Source organism: Mesoplodon bidens (assembly GCF_964165515.1).
Source record: "Mesoplodon bidens genome assembly, chromosome: 12".
NCBI classification, from domain to species: domain Eukaryota; kingdom Metazoa; phylum Chordata; class Mammalia; order Artiodactyla; family Ziphiidae; genus Mesoplodon; species Mesoplodon bidens.
This window is the reverse complement of record NC_138168.1, coordinates 50,667,476-50,689,820: the sequence shown is the minus strand read 5'-3', so window position 1 is coordinate 50,689,820 and position 22,345 is coordinate 50,667,476. Positions and strand designations below refer to the sequence as shown.

At 37.0% G+C, this 22,345-nt stretch overlaps 1 protein-coding gene across 1 annotated transcript in view; it reads right to left on the bottom strand.

Moving 5' to 3' along the window:
- Positions 1-7,692: 7,692 nt before the first annotated feature.
- The window catches only part of RFX6 (regulatory factor X6), a gene marked incomplete at both ends in the record, with an annotated part of 57,041 nt that continues 42,388 nt past the window's right edge, over positions 7,693-22,345 (bottom strand). Inside the window, 10 exons of the mRNA XM_081250940.1 lie at positions 7,693-7,868; positions 10,470-10,682; positions 11,546-12,058; positions 13,167-13,373; positions 14,034-14,156; positions 15,599-15,716; positions 16,672-16,781; positions 18,091-18,235; positions 19,211-19,370; positions 21,740-21,789. Coding sequence (XP_081107066.1) covers positions 7,693-7,868; positions 10,470-10,682; positions 11,546-12,058; positions 13,167-13,373; positions 14,034-14,156; positions 15,599-15,716; positions 16,672-16,781; positions 18,091-18,235; positions 19,211-19,370; positions 21,740-21,789 — 1,815 coding nt within the window. The remainder of the gene's footprint in view (positions 7,869-10,469; positions 10,683-11,545; positions 12,059-13,166; positions 13,374-14,033; positions 14,157-15,598; positions 15,717-16,671; positions 16,782-18,090; positions 18,236-19,210; positions 19,371-21,739; positions 21,790-22,345) is intronic.

Below are 22,345 nucleotides of genomic sequence, written 5' to 3'. Positions count from 1 at the left end.
CCTAACCAAGCCTGAGAATACTACCAAGACATTTCATTAAGAATATTCAAGCAATAAGTAAATTTTAAGTCTTGAGAGTAAATGAAATATTTGTAAATAATGAGATAAAGTTTTTAATAGGAACAGGAATCTATGTTTTTAGTTGTGCTATTTAGAAATATAACAGTATTATGCTCTTCATGCTTCAATTTTCTTTGATTATTGAGTTTCTTTGTTATTATTTTACAGAGTAATAAATAATACAGTATCCACACACACACACACACAAAAAGCTTCCCATGCTACTGAATGGGCAAAGAGGCTTTTACTAGAACCCCTGATGTTGATAAGTAAAAAGGTCAAACTACTGTTAATGAATGGTGAATTTTATCTTCCTAAACATCTGCATGAATATGATTGAAATTATAGACATTAGAAGAGAAATTTGGGAAAAAATCAGAGATCTCTCCAAATGGATTAGATCCTACAAAAAAACTAAATTATTTTGCTCATTCTGGAAATAGACTATTTTTAAAATGGGAAACATTTCTACCATAGTATTATGTAGCCAATATCAACAAAAATTAAACACTATTTATAAGATTTTGATATTAGAAAACTAATCAAAGACCTTTTTACCAATCAGAACAGAGATAAGACCTTATTTTGTAATCAGATATGTCAAAATTAGCGAATAGATTGTTCACTGGAGTCTACTTAAAACTATCAGTCTTTCCCAGCCATTGCTAATGCCTATAATCAAGGAGTAACTGAAATTTATTTTCTTTTCATTTAATCAGTGTGCTTTTGGAACAGACAGGTTGTGTTCTCTGCCATTTACAAACTCAAGGATTTAATTTAGAATTCAATAATTGAGTGAGATAGTATAATGACCTTTTATATAAATTCATCATTTCTTATCATTCCCAAAGCACAAAATGTCCCGTATGCCATAATCATTATTGTTTACTTTTCTGGAAGGTTTTTGTTTAAATTTCTATAACTCACCTAGGATTGTAAATCTGCCTTCAAAATACCGTATGAACAGTTTATTACTGCAGGCCTTATAAGAGCTCATAGCTGTTATTGTGAGACTTGTATGACAATTAATTTCACTCCCTTTTACTCAGGCTTATAAAGAAATCTGAGTACCTGTAATATCCTTTTCCAGGAAGTTTGAACATGCTCTCATTTGCCTCCTGCTTTTTTGAAAAGATGAAACTTTGGATTTGGGTTTCAGAATTCATTTATCTCAAAGTCTCTTTCTTTCTTTCTTTTTCTTTCTTCTCTCTTTTTTTAAGATTTTTTGATGTGGACCATTTTTAAAGTCTTTATTGAATTTGTTACAATATTCCTTCTGTTTTATGTTTTGTTTTTTGGCTGAGAGGCATGTGGGATCTTAACTCCCCCACCAGGGATTGAACCCACAACCCATTTGAAGGTGAAGTCTTAACCACTGCACCGCCAAAGAATTCTTCCTTCCTTCCCTCCCTCCCTTCCTTCCTTCTTTCCTTCCTTCCTTTCCTCCCTCCCTCCCTCCTTCCTTCTTTTCTTTTCACCTTCCCTCCTTCCTTCCTTCCTTCTCTTTTTTCTTGGGGGTGAGAGGTGAGGGGAGAGATAATGCACCATGTGAGCTGATTTTCGAGGATTGGCAGTATTCTTTGTCCTATTTTTGTGGACTGCATTTGTATAAGCATAAATCAGTGATCCAAAAACATAATCAGTGAGCCTCTAATTTATTGCTTATCATGTTTTTCTGAAGAAGAGGAAACACATACTGTTGTGGACTTGGGGGTGTAGTCAGAGCAGCTATACTCTGGATGGCTAAACGGAGCCCATGTCCTTTAAGGGCTCCCAGGGCAAATCTGAATGGAAAGAGGAGCATTTGGCATTGTTCCTCACTGGTCAAGATGGCACAGGCACAGCTCTGGGGCTGTCTCAGCACCCCGTTAGAGGGGCCCACCCATTGCTGCCTGCTGGACCCCTCTCCCAACTCAGCTTCTTTCTAGCTCTCCTTTTCTTTCTCTCTGCTTCTGGCCCTACTCCTCTGCCTGTTTGTTTCTCTAGGTTGTGTGTGTGAGTTTCTCAGTCACAGTTCCTGAAGAGATGATCTGATTAGTTAAATAACATTTAATACAGATTGCCATTATTGGGCAAAGTTTTGAGGCAATCCCCTCACAGCCTAGTGGTCTACCTCTATTTCTCCATAGAGTGTTACTGGCTTTTGAAGTGGGACAGTTCTTCAGATCTCTCCCACACACTGCAGGATATTCACATCCCTGGTCCTGACACTAAATACCAGTGCACCTGCCCTCTTTAGGCACCATGTCAATGAAAAATATCCCCCTCCCCATTTCCAAAATAAGCTTTTTTTTTTCTTTTTTCCAAAATAAGCTTTTGACCTGGGCAACCTTGAGAGTCCCATGGGCTCTTCTCTCTCAAAGCAGAAACAAAGAGAAAGATTTTACCTCACAACTGTAATTGAAATTTAGCTTAAATTATTTTTTTTTAAAAAAAACCTCTCTTGGAAGAAAGATAAGAAAAGCCCCCTCTTTTTAAACATACTGTAACATTTTGCTCACCAAGCTGAGCTATAAGAGGGTCAGGGTTTTTCTTTGTATTCTTTGCATTTCATGTTTCCCTCCAGTATTGGTTCATTCTCATTAATCATGGTTTTTGAAGATAGTTAGTTCATTTGTCTCCAGCAAATAATCATCAGTAGTTTGTATTGCTTTACCTGTACTGGCTTCTAGAGACGGAAACAAACTGAGGTGTCTCTCAGCAGGCTTCTTTTTTACTGGGGGTGGGGAAATCTATGCAAGGACTAAAATAAAACCATCCAAAATCAAAGCAGCAACAACACAGTTCAAATAAAAAAATCAAGGAAGGGCTTCCCTGGTGGCGCAGTGGTTGAGAGTCCACCTGCCGATCCAGGGGACACGGGTTCGTGCCCTGGTCTGGGAAGATCCCACGTGCCGCAGAGCAGCTGGGCCTGTGAGCCATGGCCGCTGAGCCTGCGCGTCCGGAGCCTGTGCTCCACAACAGGAGAGGCCACAACGGTAAGAGGCCCGCGTACCGCAAAAAAAAAAAAAAAAAAAAAAAATTAAAGAACATTTTTTTTTTATCATTGCTCGTGGACATCTGTCCTTCCCATCAGTCATCGCGTTTCCCCTCCTTGTATCCACACCCCTTTTCCTTCATACATGTTTCCAGTCACTTCCTTTCTGTGAAAGGTTGCTTAGCTTTTTTTTAAAAAAGTTTTAATTTTTGCTTTTGCTGTTCTTCGTATAAAAGTAGCAGATTGGATGGATGTGTACACTAGGTGTTTGAAATTCTCTGAAAATCCAGAGTGAAGAAACCAGGTGTGGAGGAGGCTCTCCAGCCTCTCTTGAGTACAGCTTTGAGCTGGTTGGAAGTGCTTAATCTGGATCACCATTTTCACAGTATTTTCAAAGGAGAGTTAAACACTGTGCTTATTGGGAAATCTCTGTCAGTTGGTGGTTGCTCCGATAGGTAGCCAAACAAGTTGATGACCTTTTGGATTTTAGCATAGAAATCAAAGTAGAACACATCAGCAAGAGCCTCCTCCATTCCGTCTTTAGAACCAAAACTTTCAGTAGTTGAAGCAAGAGCTCTCTCCCTGACTCAGTGGCAAAATGTCTATATTTTTAGATGCCACTGCTTTTTCCTCAGATGCTCATTTTGTGAATTTCATTTCCTATTTCATATCAGACCAGTGGTTGAGATTGGTAGGTGGGTCACTAGACATGTTTTTGTTTTGCAGACATTATTTCCATTTCGTTTCTCTCTGTACTGTACACTGCAGTAGTATGCAAACTGTGTGATACAAGAGGTTTCTGCCTTATTTCCACATGAAGAGTAGCTGGGTGTCCTCAGCCTGAGCATTTGGTTGTTCAAGCTCTGTCCACCTTCTAAACTGGCTACTGAGAAAATCAACTTCAGCCCTGTCAGAGAGTCTCTGGCAGCAGTTCCTAATAATTATTTATGCTTTTGGAATGTTTTTCAGCTCCTAAAACCTGTCTATTTCAGTTTGATTTTCTCAATTTGTACAATATATGCATATTCTCTTTTTCCCTTTTGTCATCTCCCCACTCCCCAGTGTTTTGCTTTTTAATGTTCTGTAGTTTTGTATGAGATGAGACTTGGGTACTTCTTGCTCAAGCTTTAATGCTTTGTAAATAAAATTGGATATTTATTAAAAAACAAACAAACAAAAAACGCTTTCTGACCTGAAAGTGTACTTGGGAACATATAACTGAGGATAGCTCTAATTTTTCTTAGTGCAATTCTACCTGGAGAAAAGAAAATAAACTAGATCCATTCTGATCTGTGATTCTAGGCTAATGACGTAGCTGGGTTTTAGTTTTTCTTCAAGTTGTTACAAAATAGGCTCTTGGTCTCTGAATTGTATTAAGAATCCACCAAATTAATTGAAACATTCATTTTTCATGTCTTTTATATTTAGTAACCACCATATCATAAGATTTGAAAGATAGTACCCCAAGAATTGAGTTATAATAAACCTAGCATTTAAAAAATTTTAACCTTAATTTTGCAATTCGCATAAGCATTAGCTTGAACAGGTCACTTCTTTATAACTGATACTCCACAACTTCTAACAGTTACTTGAAGAATGACTTATTTACTTTTAAAAACATAAAAACCTAGGCAAGATCCTCTTAACTATATCAAAGTTAACCTAAAGAATAACAGAAAATGCCTTAAACAGCCAAGTTTTAGATTCATGAAGGAAACAATTCTTAAACAATGAGTGTAGCTGGTGGGCAGAAAGGTATTAAATGTCTCAAGCTCCTTTTGATAAAATTAAAGAGGCTGTCACTGTCAGTTCGTGCTGGAATAGCACTGCCTCTCCAGGGGCATTTGGATGCTGTGTCGGGAGTACATTGGCATCTAGTGTTGAGGCCAGGAATACTAAATCTTGTTCAGTATGCAGAATAGTTCTGCAAAGCAAAGAACTGTCCTGCCTGAAAGCCAATGGTGCCTGCACTGAGAAATACTGTGCTACCTCTGATAGCAATAAACTCAAGTTCACTACCTGGGGAAAAGAGCAAGTTAGTCTTTTTGTCGTCAAAATTTAGCACCTTGTTACAATGCACATGAAACCCAGACACTGCTCACTTGTCTTCTGAGCTTCTCCCTGCTCCAGTCATTTTCCCTCACCTTAAAAGGGCTGGAGGGAGTACCAATATAGGGTCAACTATTTACACTGAAATACTTTGCAAATAGTGTTAAGGAAAACTTTAGAGCCACTAGTGACATATTCCTTTTTTTTCCCTTCTATCTAGTCAGTCGCCAATCCTTCAATGTAGTCTTTGAAATTACCCTCATGTTTCTTTAAAATGATGCTTGTGCTTCTTTCTCTCTCCCCTCCTCATTCTCTCTTCTTCCCCTTAAGTCTCTGCACTTATCCGCTGAGCATCTGGATGAAAGAAACAGCCTTCAGAGTGGCCCATTCCTAGGCTAATTCCTTTCCTAACAAGTCCACCTCCTCCCTCCAACTGCTGCCTGATGTTCCCTAAACATCTTTTCCTCACCTTGTTTTTTACTCAAAAATCTTCAGTTGAGCTTCTACATCCTATCACCCCTTCATCATTACATCAAAACTTATTAAAGGTATTGGCACTTTTTCATCTTTGTGTTTTTTTCATCTTTTTCATCTTTGTATTTGCCATTGTGACAGACATGAAACAGATGCTGAATATATATTTAATTACCATAAAATGGAGATTTGGTTCTCAATTTTTAAGATTTATGTCCAATCACTTCTTTTTTTTTTTTTTTTTTGCGGTACGCGAGCCTCTCACTGTCGTGGCCTCTCCCGTTGCGGAGCACAGGCTCCGGACGCGCAGGCTCAGCGGCCATGGCTCACGGGCCTAGCTGTTCCGTGGCATGTGGGATCTTCCTGGACCGGGTCACGAACCTGTGTCCCCCGCATTGGCAGGCGGACTCTCAACCACTGTGCCACCAGGGAAGCCCCCCAATCACTTCTTAAAGCTGTTTTGTTTTCTTCTTCAGTCCAAGCCCTTATTAATTTCATTTCCTTTGCACTCTTATGATATTACCATAGCAAAGAATAGAACACTTAGTTTTCTACTACTCATGATTTGTTATTGTTGCAAAATATTTCTGCTAATTAATTAGCTCATAAACTACATATTACTGAGCAAATGGCAGCAACACTCCAACAAGTCCACAGATAATTGTTTATTGCTTGCTGAATAACAATTCCACAGTTTGTCTCTACCAAATTACATCATGATGTAAAATGGGTGTTTGGGGCTTACAGATCCTTTTATAATGTACCCAGGGCTTACAGTATAACCTAATCCTTAATACAAATAATAGAAGACCTGTCATAGACTAAAGGAGAAGCCTGTAAAGTTAATGGAAGCTTCCCATTATAGACCATGAGTCTTAACAACAGACCTTTCAGTTAAGACATATGAAAAAGAAAAAGAAACAGAGCTAGATAAATGGTGTATCAAATTGTATTAGTTTATATGTAATGAATCTTTCACTTCTGAGTTTGTTTTTGCATCCAGATGACCCTTGAACACTCATTCACTCTCAGTTTCTAAGCAAAGTTCTCGATTAAAGACTGCTTCCACATCTGCAGAAGTTCAAACAGTCTACAAATCACAATTTCTTTATATGCATGGATCTGTTATGCAGATGTTCTAGAATTATTGTTTTGACCAACCAACTTTACTCTTTAATTTGATATACAAAGGAGCTTTGCCTGCAAATCCCCAGGATTCTTTAGAAACAGAACCAGCCCTGAGAACAACCAAGCCTTTAAAAATATTTCCATACTTTATTTCTTCCTATCTTTTTTTTTGCTGTACGCGGGCCTCTCACTGCTGTGGCCTCTCCCGTTGCGGAGCACAGGCTCCGGACACACAGGCTCCGCGGCCATGGCTCGCGGGCCCAGCCGCTCCGCGGCATGTGGGATCTTCCAGGAGAGGGGCACGAACCCGTGTCCCCTGCATCGGCAGGCGGACTCTCAACCACTGCGCCACCAGGGAAGCCCGTATTTCTTCCTATCTTTTTTAAATAAAGAAGGAAAGCATTTTTAATCTCCATTCAGTTACATAGAATTGGAACACTGCTATGTAACAGAAATCATCATACTAATGCACAGAAACTGAAAGTCAAGCAACTTTGGTCGAGGCTGAATTGAATTAAGTGTTGATCTTGTAAACATTTCCATAGGAGGTAGCCATACACATTTGACTTTTTGTCAAATAAGGGATAGTAAACAATGATTCTGAGATCCTAATAAATTAAAGGTATTTTAAAAGCATTAAATAAATGTTTCTCTTTTTTAAAAACCAAAAGTGAAACAGCACACAGATTTTCAATAAATTAAGAAGTGAAATATTAAATCTTCAGAGTTGAAATGTCTGCATCTTCAAAGCTCCACTGGTTCCATTTGATAATGTTTGAAACTATGATTAATAACGGGACCACATTCTAAACAACTTGTGTGCAAGGCAAACTCTGCGAATATTTCCATTCACTATGGTGTTGTCCATAGTTTTACACCAGTGACCTGAAAAACAATACCGTGCCACTGGATATTCCATTTTCTTTCTCTGACAGCAGTCTGAGTAGATAGCATGTGAGTGCTAGAGACTTTTCAAGTTTCAACCCCTACCCAACAGTGCTGGTTTAAGTGCCTCCAGCTGCTGTTCCCATGAACACAGTGTTGATTGGTGGTAGAGAGGATGCCATTTCTCTACCATTTGCTCCATGGGAATCCAGGGTTTCTTGAGTTGGATATTGATTGGAAGTTCCATACATACACTGGGATGAGGAGGACGGAATTGGGGTTTGCAGGCTGGATGCTGTAAGGGAAAATATAATCAGCAATTGAAAATTGACTGACATTTTCTTTTTTCTGTGCCACTCACTTTACGACTTGTGCATTGAGCACATATATCTGTACTAAATTTGAGTGTGTATGGTTTCTCAGAGCAATGCTTATCTTTTCTTCCATTTTCCCCCTGCTATTCTCCCACAAATTTTCCTTCAACACATTTCACAAAGAAAATTCAATTTCAAACATAAATTCAGACAACTGTATCACCAAAATATATCCCCAGTCTACGTCCTTTTTCCAGCTGCACCTCCACAACTGTAGTTCAAACCACCATCTTCTCTTACCTGGACCAACACAGCAGCCTCCTAACTAGTCTCATGACCCTCACCCTGCAGAGAGCAGCCAGGATAATCTTGCTGATGTGTATATTAAATTGTCCCTCTTCTCAGATGCTACAATGACTTCCCATTACCCTTAGAACATAATCCTAGGTCCTTGCCGTGGTTCATAACACCCTAGATGAATTGGTCTCTGCCTTCTGATTTATTTTACTCCCCTCTCTTCATTCACCGTACTCAAAACACATGAGCCTTCTTTCTGCCCATTGAATTTTCCCAAAATGTTCCCATTTCAGAAACTATGCAACTTGCCCTTTCTTCTGCCTGGAACTCCATCATCAAATCTTCACATCATTGCCTCCTTCTTATCACTCAACTTGCAACTCAAATATTTCTGCCTCAGGAATCCTTTCCGAGCTACCTTACCTAAAGCAGCTCCTCCATTACTATTTGTCATTTTACCCTATTTAATTGACCTGAGAGTAACTGAAATTATCTTTTTTTTTTTTTTTTTTTTTTTTGCGGTACGCGGGCCTCTCACTGTTGCGGCCTCTCCCATTGCGGAGCACAGGCTCCGGATGCGCAGGCTCAGCGGCCATGGCTCACGGGCCCAGCCGCTCCGCAGCATGTGGGATCCTCCCGGACCAGGGCACGAACACATGTCCCCTGCATCGGCAGGCGGACTCTCAACCACTGCGCCACCAGGGAAGCCCTGAACTTATCTTTTTAATGCATTTGTTTATATTTTCATTGCCTTATCTCTTCCTACTGGAATGTAAACTTCTTACAAGGAGGAACTCTGACCTGATTACCACCATAACCTCACACCTAAAATGAGGTTCGGCACATAATAGTAGGTCCTCAGAACGTTTTACTAACTGGCTCACTAGCACTACCTTTCCTGCATTTTTGGTTCCTGCCTTCTCAGTGCTGTTTTTCTTCTTTTTCTAAGTACCATCATCTCTGTCACTAAAAACCAGGCTTTATAATTAAGGAAATATAATTATAGGTCCTAACTCCCCTTGTGCCACTCATTCACTTACTCTATTCCCTCTTTTCTCCCTGAAGCCCTCTTTGCAAGTTACTTGTAAGCCAGCTCTGACAACTGAAGCTTAGAATCTGTCCTACACCCAAACTATGTTTCATCAAAGCATCCACTATCACTACAAGTAAACAGAACTAATAGTAACAATAGCAACTCCGTACATTTCAGTCTCACAGTGAGGAAACTTCCTGAAGTGGAATTTTCTGCTTCACTAGAGTAACCCAGAAGCAATGACCATCTGCAGATAGCATAAGATGATATCAGACTGCTCAGGGAGCGTCTGTGATGGTCATAGGAAGGGAAGAAGTGCTTCCTATTGAATTATTGGAAAAACACACTGAGTGAGGAGAGATGCAATTTATTTCATTTTCCCTTATGCTCTGTTTGGGTGTCAATGCCCTCTACTTATGCTAATCTGAAATCAGTTCCATTGGAAGATTTCAATCATCTCATATAAACATTAACACTCCGCCTTGATACTTATGTGGATATAATACTTGCCCTCTGATACCTTATTAGCAGGTTTAGAAACGAAATCTATGCATTTGTTTCTGCCCCTTTTTTCAACTCAGTGATGTAATGAGTTCCTACTATGTGGCAGACTTTTTGCTGGGTGTCGGTGATGCATCTAGTACAAGTTGCTGTATTTTCTTAGGGACAGGAGCCTGGCTGGAATAAGAAGCTAGGGGACTTCATGGCAAACATACAGTTTTGTTCATTTTTACTTAAAATGTATGTTATAGAATAAGAAAGCAACATTTTCTACAGAGGTATCTAATCACATTTTACATACAACTGAGAAAGTTATAGTAACCGTCATCACAAGTCACCATTTTTTAAAACTTGGAGTGGTTTTAGGATACTGATGGAGATTATGGAGTCCAAAGACAGCTCTTGACACTGGCCCTGCTTCCAACAGTGAACAAGAGAAAGTGAGAAAAAGATACCATTACTGCCCTTGTAAAACTTAACAGATTTTTGGACTGCATTTGACAGGTTACATGAATTTTTTGCATACATAATAGATTCCAGAGATTTGTTTTGGAAAGAATACCAGATCTAGCAGGTTGCATGGTGACATGTATATAGAAAAATGGCAAGGCTTTTACTAACAGATTCAGAAACATAACTTCAGATCCAAAGTGATAAACCAACTGTGGGAACGTGAGTGCCCAGTTAACACTGCATAGCTGAGGTTAACAACTTTTAAAGAACGTTTTCAAGAAATGTTAATATAATTTACCTACTACAGGAGTTCGACATGCAACTGCAGGTGGTGTGTCTGCATAAAACGAGCTGGTCTGCTTTCTACTACCATCATCTAAAATGTTGAGCGGGTCATGGATGTCACCATAGGGAGGCAGGGAGCGAACACTGCTGATGACAGAAACATGTTGATTCACCATCGATCCAAGTCTGTGAGACTCTGGGTAGTTTATATTGCTTCCATAGTACCCTACAACAGAAAATGTTGAGAATGTAGAGTTAACTTATTACAAGTAATGTTCCAGGAAAATAATAAAAAAGGACAAGGTAATAGGATAGAGCCCTAGAGATATCATACTGTAAATATTACATTTACATCTACATTTACAATATGGTTGGATTTGTGCTTATGTATGGATATGGTTCATTATGTTGTTTTTTGTTTTAAAAAATACATAGGCATTATTGTGTTATCAATTTTGAGATGTAAGACAACACCTCTCTTATATTTCCCTTATTTAAATTAACAAGATCTTACAATGCTTATGAAGAAAAAAAAAGGCACTATCAGCCTCTCACAAAGATTACTTGTCAAATACCAATTTTATTTATAGATTCATGTTTCTGGGAGAAGGACTGGCCTACACTGAGGAGAGGAGCATCAGAGCAGCCTCTACACAAAGCTTACTTTGGTGGCTGACTAAGTCCACAGATTTTTCCAACTCAGTAACCTCAAGGTACTTCAACAGGAGGCACTGTTTGGGTCCTAATCTTTAAGATCTGCTGCTAGTTCTCCGGAAGAAACATTATTCACTAAATTTTCAAAGGACAGAACATTCTTCTTTTGGGCTATTAAGGTTGGTCTCAAACATATGGTTTGACATAATATTTTTGCATCATGCAGGACATTTAGAAGGGCAACTTTAATAAAGTCACAAGAATTAGGGATATGTTTGTATGTGGCAGAAATTGGCTCCAAATATCTAAGATTCTATGATTTTGAGAAGGCTCTACATGGGATGACATGCTGTTCACCGGAGGTAGAACTCAATGTCTGATTTTGCCCTACTGCCGACTCAAAAGCCAGGAAAAATTCTTTAAACATTTCAATACCATTAGGTGAATTAGGAGGCAATGTTGCTCCTTGGCAGCTGGCAGCTCCTGCGTTGCTCAGGAAATTGAAGCTTCCTGTATTTAAAAACTGCATACTGTGTGAATCTTGGCCATGTGGGGATGGTCCATAGCCGGAAGATGGCCGAGAATTATATGGGGACCCAGCACAGCTGCCACTGAAGAAGTCTCTAGAAAGCTGCTGTTCACTCCAGACCATGCATCGACTGTGCTCGGGCCGATGAGGATAGAGTCCTGATGGGGTGTGAGGCTGTGCCCTAAACATAGTCTGATAGTTAGAGTTGGTCCCATAAAAGTCATGGTTGGCTTGAGGGAGAGTAGGATAAACAGGCTCTGAGTATGCTGAGCAGTGTGACGGGGCTGACAGTACTGGGCCCACACTCGGCGGTCTCCCTGCCATTGGCCCCTGATTAATGACGCTTCCTCGGCTCGCCATGGCTGGAGAAATGGGTGGTGTCATCAGATGACCAGAGCTCTGGGAAAGCTCCATTTGACCTGGAAAAAAGTTACCAGAGCATTCACTAGTGGCAAGTTAAAAATAGATGGCTTCACATCTTTTAAAATTATGCATGATTTATTACTATACCCTTTTTCCAACTTAGTTCATTTCTAACCTCCAAAAATAATGGGACTAGGGACCTATAAAACTCTAGGTTTAAAAAACAGCATCACAACAGTGTATTTCACAACAATGGCAACTTTTGTAGTTAGTGACTATGGAGGAAAGCTTGGGATGGCTTCATCCTTCCGTGGGTATAAAGATGATTAGAGATCAAGCTTGGGAAGGGCAAGGGGTCTGCTGTTCACATTTCTCTGTAATTAAAAAACAAGCTGAAGGCTAAATGGTTTCAAGTTTAGGGTAAAAGAAAAGGGCAATAATGTCAAAATGACCATGGCTTCAAAGCGGTCCATTCAAAACTTCATACAAACCCCACTGATGAGCAATGAGTTATGAAAGCCACCAAATCCCTGGGTCTCCAATTTTCTGTTGGTGGAATTACGCCCCTAAACTACCCATTCCAGGTTTAAAATTTTGTGTGTCCAATGAAGTAAGGTATATAGAAGGATTTCAAAGAAGACATAAGGCAATAAGCAGACAAAGTATTATCTAGTAGCTAGTTTAAGCCATAAACATTCAGATTGACAGAAACGGGACCCTAGACCAAAGAGGAAAATTATTGTAATGGTTATCCTAAAATAGCTGAATCTACTTTTTAATGGAGGAGAAATAAAGTCTCCTCAAAATCCAAAACTAAATAAGAAGCTCATATTTTTTGACTTTCAAAGTATTTTAATGATTTTGTGAACACCTAATCTACTTTTTTCTTCCACTAAATGAAAATAACCAATTATTGGGACCTCTGATATAACTAAGAGAGTATGTTAAAATGTGATACCTATCTTAAAAATGGCATTGATAAAAATGTGAATGACAAATGTTGAAAATCACAAAAATATTATAAAGCTTTGTTATAAGTCAGTGAAGATAAGCCTTTTTATTCTTGAAATGCCTGGAGTTTACCAGCTTTAAGAAAACAAAGGAATAGTTTCCTGTGAGACATATTGAAGCCTATGTGGTTTTCTTGGTTGTTTCACAGCCTACCAGTGAGCGGCATGTTGTCTGTATTCCCAGCAGGGAATGGGTGCAGAGCAGAGGTTAAGCCTCCAGGTTGACTGGATGATAGAGGAAGATAGGTTGTTTCCACATGGCTTTCATTCTTCACGGTATCGCTGGGAACAGTGCTCCCTTTATTACGGTTGGCCAGAAAGCATGAACTCGGAGAAGCAGTGAAGGCAGCTTTACTTGCATCTGGAAAGATTTTTTTAAATAGGAAAGCTAATATCATTGCCACATTCCTAGTGGATAAGCCCAAGTTAAAAAAAAAAACTGAAAATGTTCTAGGGTTGCGTCATAAATCTGGAAATTCCTGAGAAGTGTTTAATGGAAATAAGACTGGCAGATCTTTGGTGTTGGCAGTGGTGCTGGTTTTTGTTAACTGTATATTTGTGGATGTAGGTGTGTTCTTCAGGGCACTAAATAATCCACTCTGTAGTGAACAGCCTTCAAAATGCAAGTCATCACATCCCAAATATATTGTGTCCCTCCTTCTTTAAATTCCTATAGAACTCATCTCTACACCATTTATAAGGTGGAATACCACATGTGCTGTCTTAAATTCTAGTTATTTTTGTATTATCGTCACTTCTCCAATTTTATCTGAGTTCTCAGAAGTTAAGAATATTGATTTGTATTCTTCAGAGTTTCCAGTAAAGTACCTTGACTACTCTGCATACCAATGGAGGAAAGAAAAAATAGGGCTCTCTTAGTGTTAGTATCCTGTGTTAGTAGTGACATTTTGGGGGTAAAATCTGAGACTGTTATAAATCCATTTAACATGTGTGCTTACAAATTCTTGAACTTAGGTTTCAACAAAGAAATATGCAAAACAAGATACACATTTTAAATCACCTGAATTCTTCATATACTTGTCCAGTAAATTCTGTAACTCCTGCTCTTTGTCATTATTAAACTGGGTCTCCATGGCCAGCAGAATGTATTCATCAAGAAGCATTCGGATCAAATGGAAAGAACCTTGTTTATGGATAGGGAATGGGGAGAGGGCATTGTGAGATGAAATGAGGGAGAGAAAGAGAAGGAAAGAGAAAGAGAGAAGTCAAGTTATCTTTGTGACCATCTCGCAACACTTTACAAGGAGCAACTGAAATAAACAAATACTTGTTGGACTTTAAATGACCTGCTAAGACCAACATGCTTAACTTGGGTCTCTAATCTTTTTGTGTACCACCTGCCCAGCTCACTGTGTGTACTGTCCTGCCAGCTCTTTGGCCACTAATTACATCAAAGGAAAATTCGGATGAAAGTGAGACATGCTTTATGCTTTAAGAGGGCACACATTGGAGTGTGATAAGCTCTACTCTGCTCTATTTCTGTTTACTTTGTACTAAATAATTAGACAATAGCCAACATGATCTGAGAAAAGTATCAAGTAAGAAGATGTCTTTCTAGCCTGAAACAAAATGCTCTTTCATTTGAAAAAAAAGGAGAAAAGTAATTTTCATGTAGAAGATGTCCTGGAAAACCTTAAACTTCTTTTAACTATTCAACAGATTTTCCAACAAAAGTCTTTTTTCATAATAAGATCAGGTTTAAATATTGTATAATTCAAGAAACCTTAAATATAAGCAACATATTTCAAATAATAGACAATATATTTTGTTCATCCCTCAATACAAGTTCACTGATTTTATCTAATTCTGTTAAAAATTAAATGAACCAATTTAGTTAATTGTAACCTATTTTATAATGCGAGGATTTCTCAAAATGCAACTACTAAATGTGGAGGTACTGTCCAGGAGATAGCATTATAACTACAAACTAAGAATCTCAGAAATTTTAGGAAAAAGAAGGTATTCAATTTTTGACAAAGTTAATTTGACTCAATTTTTTCATAAGTTGTATAGATCAGGATAGATGGTTCAAAAACATATGACAGCATGTCTGCTAAGCTGGTCTTTGATTCTTGGAATACAACTATGAGGGCAGGTTCCTGGAAAAGATGCAAACATTTGCCATATTTCAATGAATAGTGGCTTTGGAAAATAATGTATTAATTATTGTTTATTTGCTTGTTTAACAAAGAAAATTTATCTAGGCACTGATGGAGTGTAACGGTTATAGCTGCTATTTATTGTGTTTACCAGGTTCTGGCAATGTATTTTTATACATATCACGTCACTCAAGTGCCTATATAACCCAATGAAAGAAATATTCTCCCATTTCTACAATGAGCAGCCTAACTTGGGTTAAGCCAAGCCAAAGAGAAGCAGTGTTAGGATTTAACTCTGCAAGTGGTCTGACTACAAAACCCAGGCTAAAACCAAACATTCTCTACTGGCTCAAGAGTCCAATTTGAGAAATGACAGTGCCACATGCTTAAAAATTGATAGGAAATGTGACTGAGGAATGAATGATGTAATTCACCTAAGAAGAGTTTTATAAAGCACATAAGATACCAAAGCTAGATGCATTGTTCAAGGTGAGATTATGCATTACTCGAGCACCAAAAAAGCTCCACTTTAGCAGAAAGTCTTGAGCCCTCTTCTTTAATGATCTTCCATTTTGTTTGCTGGTCTAAAAGTAAAGGAACAAAATGAAACTATAAAATCTGTCATTTCATTATTACATGCTTCCTACGTAAGATCAAGAGGTAGAAAAACTGTCTGACAAATGGACAGATTGACAGGGCATGCCATTTATTTTATCATATAAAATGATGTGTCTAGGGATTTTAATTTTCATCTGGCTTTGCCATCATTTTTCAGGTTAATAGATCTTTATTCTATATGGTTTTGTTACCTAATAAATTGGACAACAAAATGAAATAATTTACAAAATATTTTCTCTCTTAATTTTCCTTTGACAGAGCTTTAAAAAAAGCAGAAGGCGAAGTGTGAAGGAAGGGTTATATATTTCTGTGAATGATTAACTCTGACTTCTCTGGTCCTGAATGATAATCTGTTTTCCTTCCAGAAAAAAAGTCCCTACACTATAACTAGTTTCCTTGATATGGAATGGCTAACACCAACTGGTGATGGATATATTTGTTCTTATGGCCTTGTTTCATGATGGATGACTTGAAGGTTAACTGAAAGAGTTGAAGAAACCACATGAAAACACAAAATACTGAGCTCCTGGAATTAAAAAATGTAAATACTTAAAACCATATCTTCTGTCAGCTTTTATGAAAACGTGCTTTTTAAGAAAAGGGCCAGCTCTTTCCAGTTTCTAAGTTTATCTTTCACTACTGATGTTACACAGCTGAAACCTTATTGACTGATAGAGAAGGAATAGTGTCTTGTAGTCTGTCAAAAAACGATAAATAGAATTGCAACTGTGCCCAGTGCTCTCAAATCTGCCATATTTCTATTCTTGACATTTGACTTCTCTTATTGCTAGGGTTTCAAAAGCTTTTCAAAGCATTATTACACACAGCCTATCACCATCCCCCACCATTCAAGAAATTACAGCCAGTTTAGCATTTACTATTAACAAAATTTTATTTTCTGAATATGTCATTGAAAAATACCTTAATAACTCTTTGCTCTACCACAGTATCCAACCATTCAATAAAAGCCTCCACAGTGGCATTCTTCTTAAGGAGATCTTTCAGTTCTTGGAACACTGTGATAGAGTCATCTACCATGTAAAAAGAAAAAAAAAAAGCAGAATATTGCACACTACTTTGAACCCAAGAGGAAACCTAAAAGTAGAAATCATTAATAATTTTATAGAATAAAAGGGCAAAACAGGTAGATTAAATTAAATGTGTTAAAGAAATTATTTTCATATCCTGGAAACTAACAAAAAATCCTTAGTTCTTTACTCTTCAAAATTTTAATCATAAGTGTATATGTTTTGGTATATATTGAAATGCAGGTTTATATACTATATACTAGGGAAGAATTGTTATCAGTAGAGATGATTATTCATTTTGAATGCAATGCTTTCATTAAATGTAACAGATTAGTTGAAACCTAATGACTGAACTAAGCTAGACTTGTTGATTTCCTGCTTTCTGAAATATCCTTTATCTTTAGCAAAAATTAACTTCTGCTCTGCAGAATTGAGCCACTTAAATAAATAATCTTTTAGCATGTAAAAGTTAAAGGGGCAGTTAAGGACTATCATTTTATTAAAGAGTTTGAGGTTTACTGAATCCCAAAGGGTAATATAATTTTATGTTAAGAAACAGAAAGCAGGACTGAGGTTGGACTGTCCCCAGAGAGCAGTGTGCTGTAGCCTATAGGAGGCTGCATTTTTTGGTGTTTTCAGAGAGGGATGATGGGAGAAATAGTGGGTTGTTATCCCTGGGAAATGGAACTTGGTTGTCCGGTCACACGTACTGGCTTGGTAAATTCTGTCAGATTGTCCAAACCTAAGCAGGGCATTTCGGCTTTGAAAAACAGTATTGCATTGAGATATCATTTTGGTATGCATTATACACCATATGATGCCAAGAGTGCAAAATGCATGGAAATGCGTATGCAAGTAATATAAAACTGGAAGAAAACTCTCAAAACTGTTTTGATTATTCCCAGGTTTTTTCTATTTGGATTATTTCTAGGCAATGAGATTATAGATGACTTTTATTTTCCTCTTAATATTTTCTATATTTTCTAGGTTTTTCACAATCAATAAGTACAACTGTTTTAAAATAGAGACCAATTTCTAAACTTAAAAGTATTTCTCTAAACCAGAGTTTCTCAAACAGATATGATTTTGTAGTCCAAGGGGACATTTGGGAATGTCTGGAAACATATTTGGTTGTCACAACTCGGAGGAGACTGCTACTGGCATATAGGGGATAGTGGCCAGGGATGCTGCTAAACATCCTTCAATACACAGGACAGTCCCACTGCCCTATCAAAGAGGTAGATATCCGGCCCAAGACATCGATAGTGCTGAGGTTGGGAGACCCTGCCCTAAACAAAAAGAGAAGACTTACATTCAGTGTAGATATCAGATTCAGTGTCTGTGCTGCCCGAAATGGTGAGAAGGGCCTGAGATCCAATACTATTCAAGTCAACCTTTTCAATGTCAGATACCATAGAATTCACGACATGCTGGTCAAAAAGAGCTGGTCTGGCAATCTCCATAAAGAAAGTAAAAAAGACACTAAATTATATCACCGATCCTCCATTTAAAGAAAATTTTAACTTCTAGAGAAATAGTTCCTTGAGAGAAAAGTATCATAAATAACTCTTTTTATTTTAAAACTAAAAGCAGTAGCTGAGATTCATGATCATCTCTGTTAAAGGTTTGAAAACTATTTTCGGAATAAGAAAATAATTTTTCTTACCCGTGGTCATAAAACAAGAATTTCACAATGTTAAATTTCTTATCTGGAACTATCCCAAGCTAGTCTTTCAAAATTTAGGGGGCTAGAAACCTTCATAAAGCAAAGGATCATTTGAGGAGCGGGCAAATATATTTTAACAATATACAAACATGTAACTCTAATTTAAGAATTACTTTTTTCTCCCTATTTAAGAGAACTAAATTAGAGGTAGCTTAAAATGTGCTGTGGGTTTCACAACATCACACGGGCTCATTCCCCATAACCTATGATTTTTATTAATTGGATTCATTTATTAATTGAATTCATCTGGCAAATAAGAGTTTTACATTTTACATTTCATTCAAAAGGTTTTTTTTCTTTTTTTACTTTCTGTTTTGAAATAGTTTAAAATTTACAAAAAGGTTGCAAAAGTAGTGCAGAGTATTTTCACATACTCTCTATCCAGCTTCTCCTAATGTCATCATCTTACATAACCATTGTATATTATCAAAATCAGGTACAATACTAGTAACGCTGGTACAATATTAGTAACTCAACTAACTAAACTACCGAATTTCATCAGTTTTCCCACTAATGTCCTTTTTCTGTTCTAGCATTCACTCTAGGATCTCATGTTGCATTTAATTGCTGTATACTTAGTCTCCAATCTCTGAAAGTTCCCCAATCTTTGCTATCAGATTTTTTATTTGGTGACTCAAATCACAAAAAAATGATAAAAATCATTTTTTTATTTGGTGACTCAAATACCCTCGGCTTACCAACATACCTGTGCAAGATGTAAGAAAGATGTTTGTCGTTTCAGAGATGATACAAATCTTCGCACAATAGGTATTTTCTTGTCAGTTAGAGCTTCTGGCAAATTTTCCAAGGATGAAACAACCCATTGTTCCCAATTTTTAGCAAAATTTCTTATGTCTGCTAATAAGCTACAAGAAAACCCCAAAGAACAAAAAACTCTGTATTAAATGCTAAGTAGTTCAAAATGCATTAAATAAATGCAGTTTAATGGAGGTATATTATTACTCTGATTCCAAGAACATGACTGAAGTCAGCCTAGGTCTGCCATTTATCATCTTGGTCAAAATACTCAGTCTCCTGAAGGTCCAATTTCCTCATCTGTTAATAGGAATAAGAATAGTATCCAGGGAATTCCCTGGCAGTCCAGGGGTTAAGACTTCACCTTCCAGTGCAGGGGGTGCGGGTTCAACCCCTGGTCGGGGAGCTAAGATCCCACATGCCTAATGGCCAAAAAACCAAAACATAAAACAGAAGCAATATTGTAACAAGTCCAATAAAGACTTTAAAAATGGCCCACATCAAAAAAAAAAAATTAAAGAAAAAGAAAGAATAGTATGCATGTCACAGGATTATTATGAGGATTACATGAAATAATTCATGGAAAGTGTTCAGGCTAAAACTTGGCAGGCAGAAAGTGATCAATAAGACATACTTTATTATTAATATTAATTCATAATTCAATCATTTTCTATAAAATATTTCTGGGAAAAGGTAAGTGTGCACTTGGTTTTGCATATTTTGGCTTACTGAGAGACACGCATAGGGATCATAATGCCATTTCAGGTATTTAATATTTGTTTCTAGTAACATATTCTTATAATCCAAATATAACTGTAGAACAAACTACCACAAACATACTAATTAGAGGACCCCATTTAGAAAATTGCAAACGTTGGTTGTGTATATATTATGAAAAGATACAAAAATTTATAAATCCATCAACAATCTACATATTATATCTCAACAAAACAGATCTAAATATATTTAGGATGGGGCATATGTTGGGGAGCAGTGACATAGTACAGGAAAAAAATAGGCAGAATTTGGAGTTAAACAGACCTCAATTGAAATCTAGGTTCTGCTTCTTAAAAATCAGCTGACTCTGGGCAAATAAATTAATTTATTTGTACTCCCAGGTTCCTCTTTGTGAATTTGGATCATAACAGTTACTTTAGAATAGTCTGACAAGTTGTGTTAAAAAATAACCAATTGTTCAATGATAAGGAATTGGTTAAATAAAGTATAGTATTTTTCAGATGCTGGATTTCTATTCAATCAATCATTTAAAAAATGCTAATCTATATTTGTTGATGTGGAAAGATTTTCATATTATAGTGCAGTAGTATGTGTACTATAATTCCATTTTTAACATTACTAGAAAAAATTCTGTGAGATACAATAATAAACTAAGACATTAAAAATGTGGTAAGACAATGAGTGATTTTTTTAGTTTTATTTTATATGAGTGATTTTTTAAATGCATTTATGCATGTTTTTCATTTTCTAAATGAATATGAACTACTTGCATACTTAAGAGATAAATACATAAATAGTACTTCTCAGGCTAAGTGAAATAATTTATGTAAGTCTCAAATCCCACACTGTGCTTAATAAAAGTCAGCTATTATTACTATTAGTTACCTGGCTGAATGCCTGTCACTATGTAAGCATAGCCATTTTGCTGTGACACAGAAGTGTTAAGTGTACCTAATTCAGAGCTCAGGCTAGATGTTTAAAGACAACATATTAATAATTAAAAGAAACTATTGACCAGGCCAATACCAATTATTATTTAAATAAATAAACCAGTCTAGAGGAAAAGGTAAATCAAAAATAAAGATTGTTTTATCAATCATCATGTATTTATTGAGAACCAACTATGCTCACCCTGTATGTATTTGTGCCCCAAATACTAAAATAAATTTCATTACTTTACTAGAATTCGTTTTCTAAAAATTGGCTTTTTTTTCACATTCCTATTGTTCTCACATCAGAACAATAGGAAAAGACTTTGTGAAAAATCTTCAGGCATCATTTCAATTTGAGATCTTATTCCTTTGTTAAAAGAAGGTGATAATTCCATTATGCTACTTTCTAATTTTGTCAATTAAGACCAAAGTTATAATAAATATAAAATAATTTTCCTTATAGTTTTATTATTGTGATTATTTTCCATCAATTATCCCCATTCATCTCCCTCTAGCCAGTTTCCATTGAAGAGTTTCCTCAGTAACCTAAAGGTCAACTACACTTAAATATTTATTTTCCACGTGGGCAGCTCTCAAATTAAAGGGATTTCAGGATTGTTCCATCGATTTTGTTCATTGAGGTTTGAATATAAAAATTGAGGCACATCTCTTATAGCTTATACAAAGGGACAGGAATAGGAAAATAATATTGGTAAATGAATGAATTTCTACTTAATGTTTTGCTTTACTATAATGTATAAGGTTAAACCCTATACAAGCAACTATCATATTTTATTGACTGAACCTACCTTTCAGGCATTTCTTGCATTGTTGCAGGAATGAGTACATCTGTTAGAACCTTAATCACAGCAAAAGAGAGTTAACATAAATCCTTAATATTTCTATAGAAACACACTTACTCTTTGTCAATTACTTTTTATTCCTAGCTTTCTAGAGAATAATATGTTAACTCATTTCTGAAAGTTATACTTTTATCTCTAAAATGAATGTATATATGTAAGTTGTGTGTGTGTGTGTGTGTGTGTGTGTGTGTGTGTAAAAGGCAAGGGGAGCGGGGGTATATAGAAGCACTGCAGTGCTAGTTAAGTAGGTGACACGAATGTACCGGGTATAGAGAGCTAATTATTGGAACATAAAGAACACTGAAAATAAAGGGCTAGACTGAACCTTAAATGTGGGGGATATGGTGAGTAGGACCTTGATGAGAACTAGTAAAAAGAAAAAAAGAAAAAATTAGTGCTGACCGATCCCAGCTCAGGAAAAACTATAATAAATAAAGGAAATGGGGAACCAGATAGGATATGAACAGTACAGATCCCCTAGGCTGGCTCATAAACTGAGTGCGCCAGCCTGGAGAAGAGGACCAAGAGGTCCTCTTGGATATTTCAAAGATA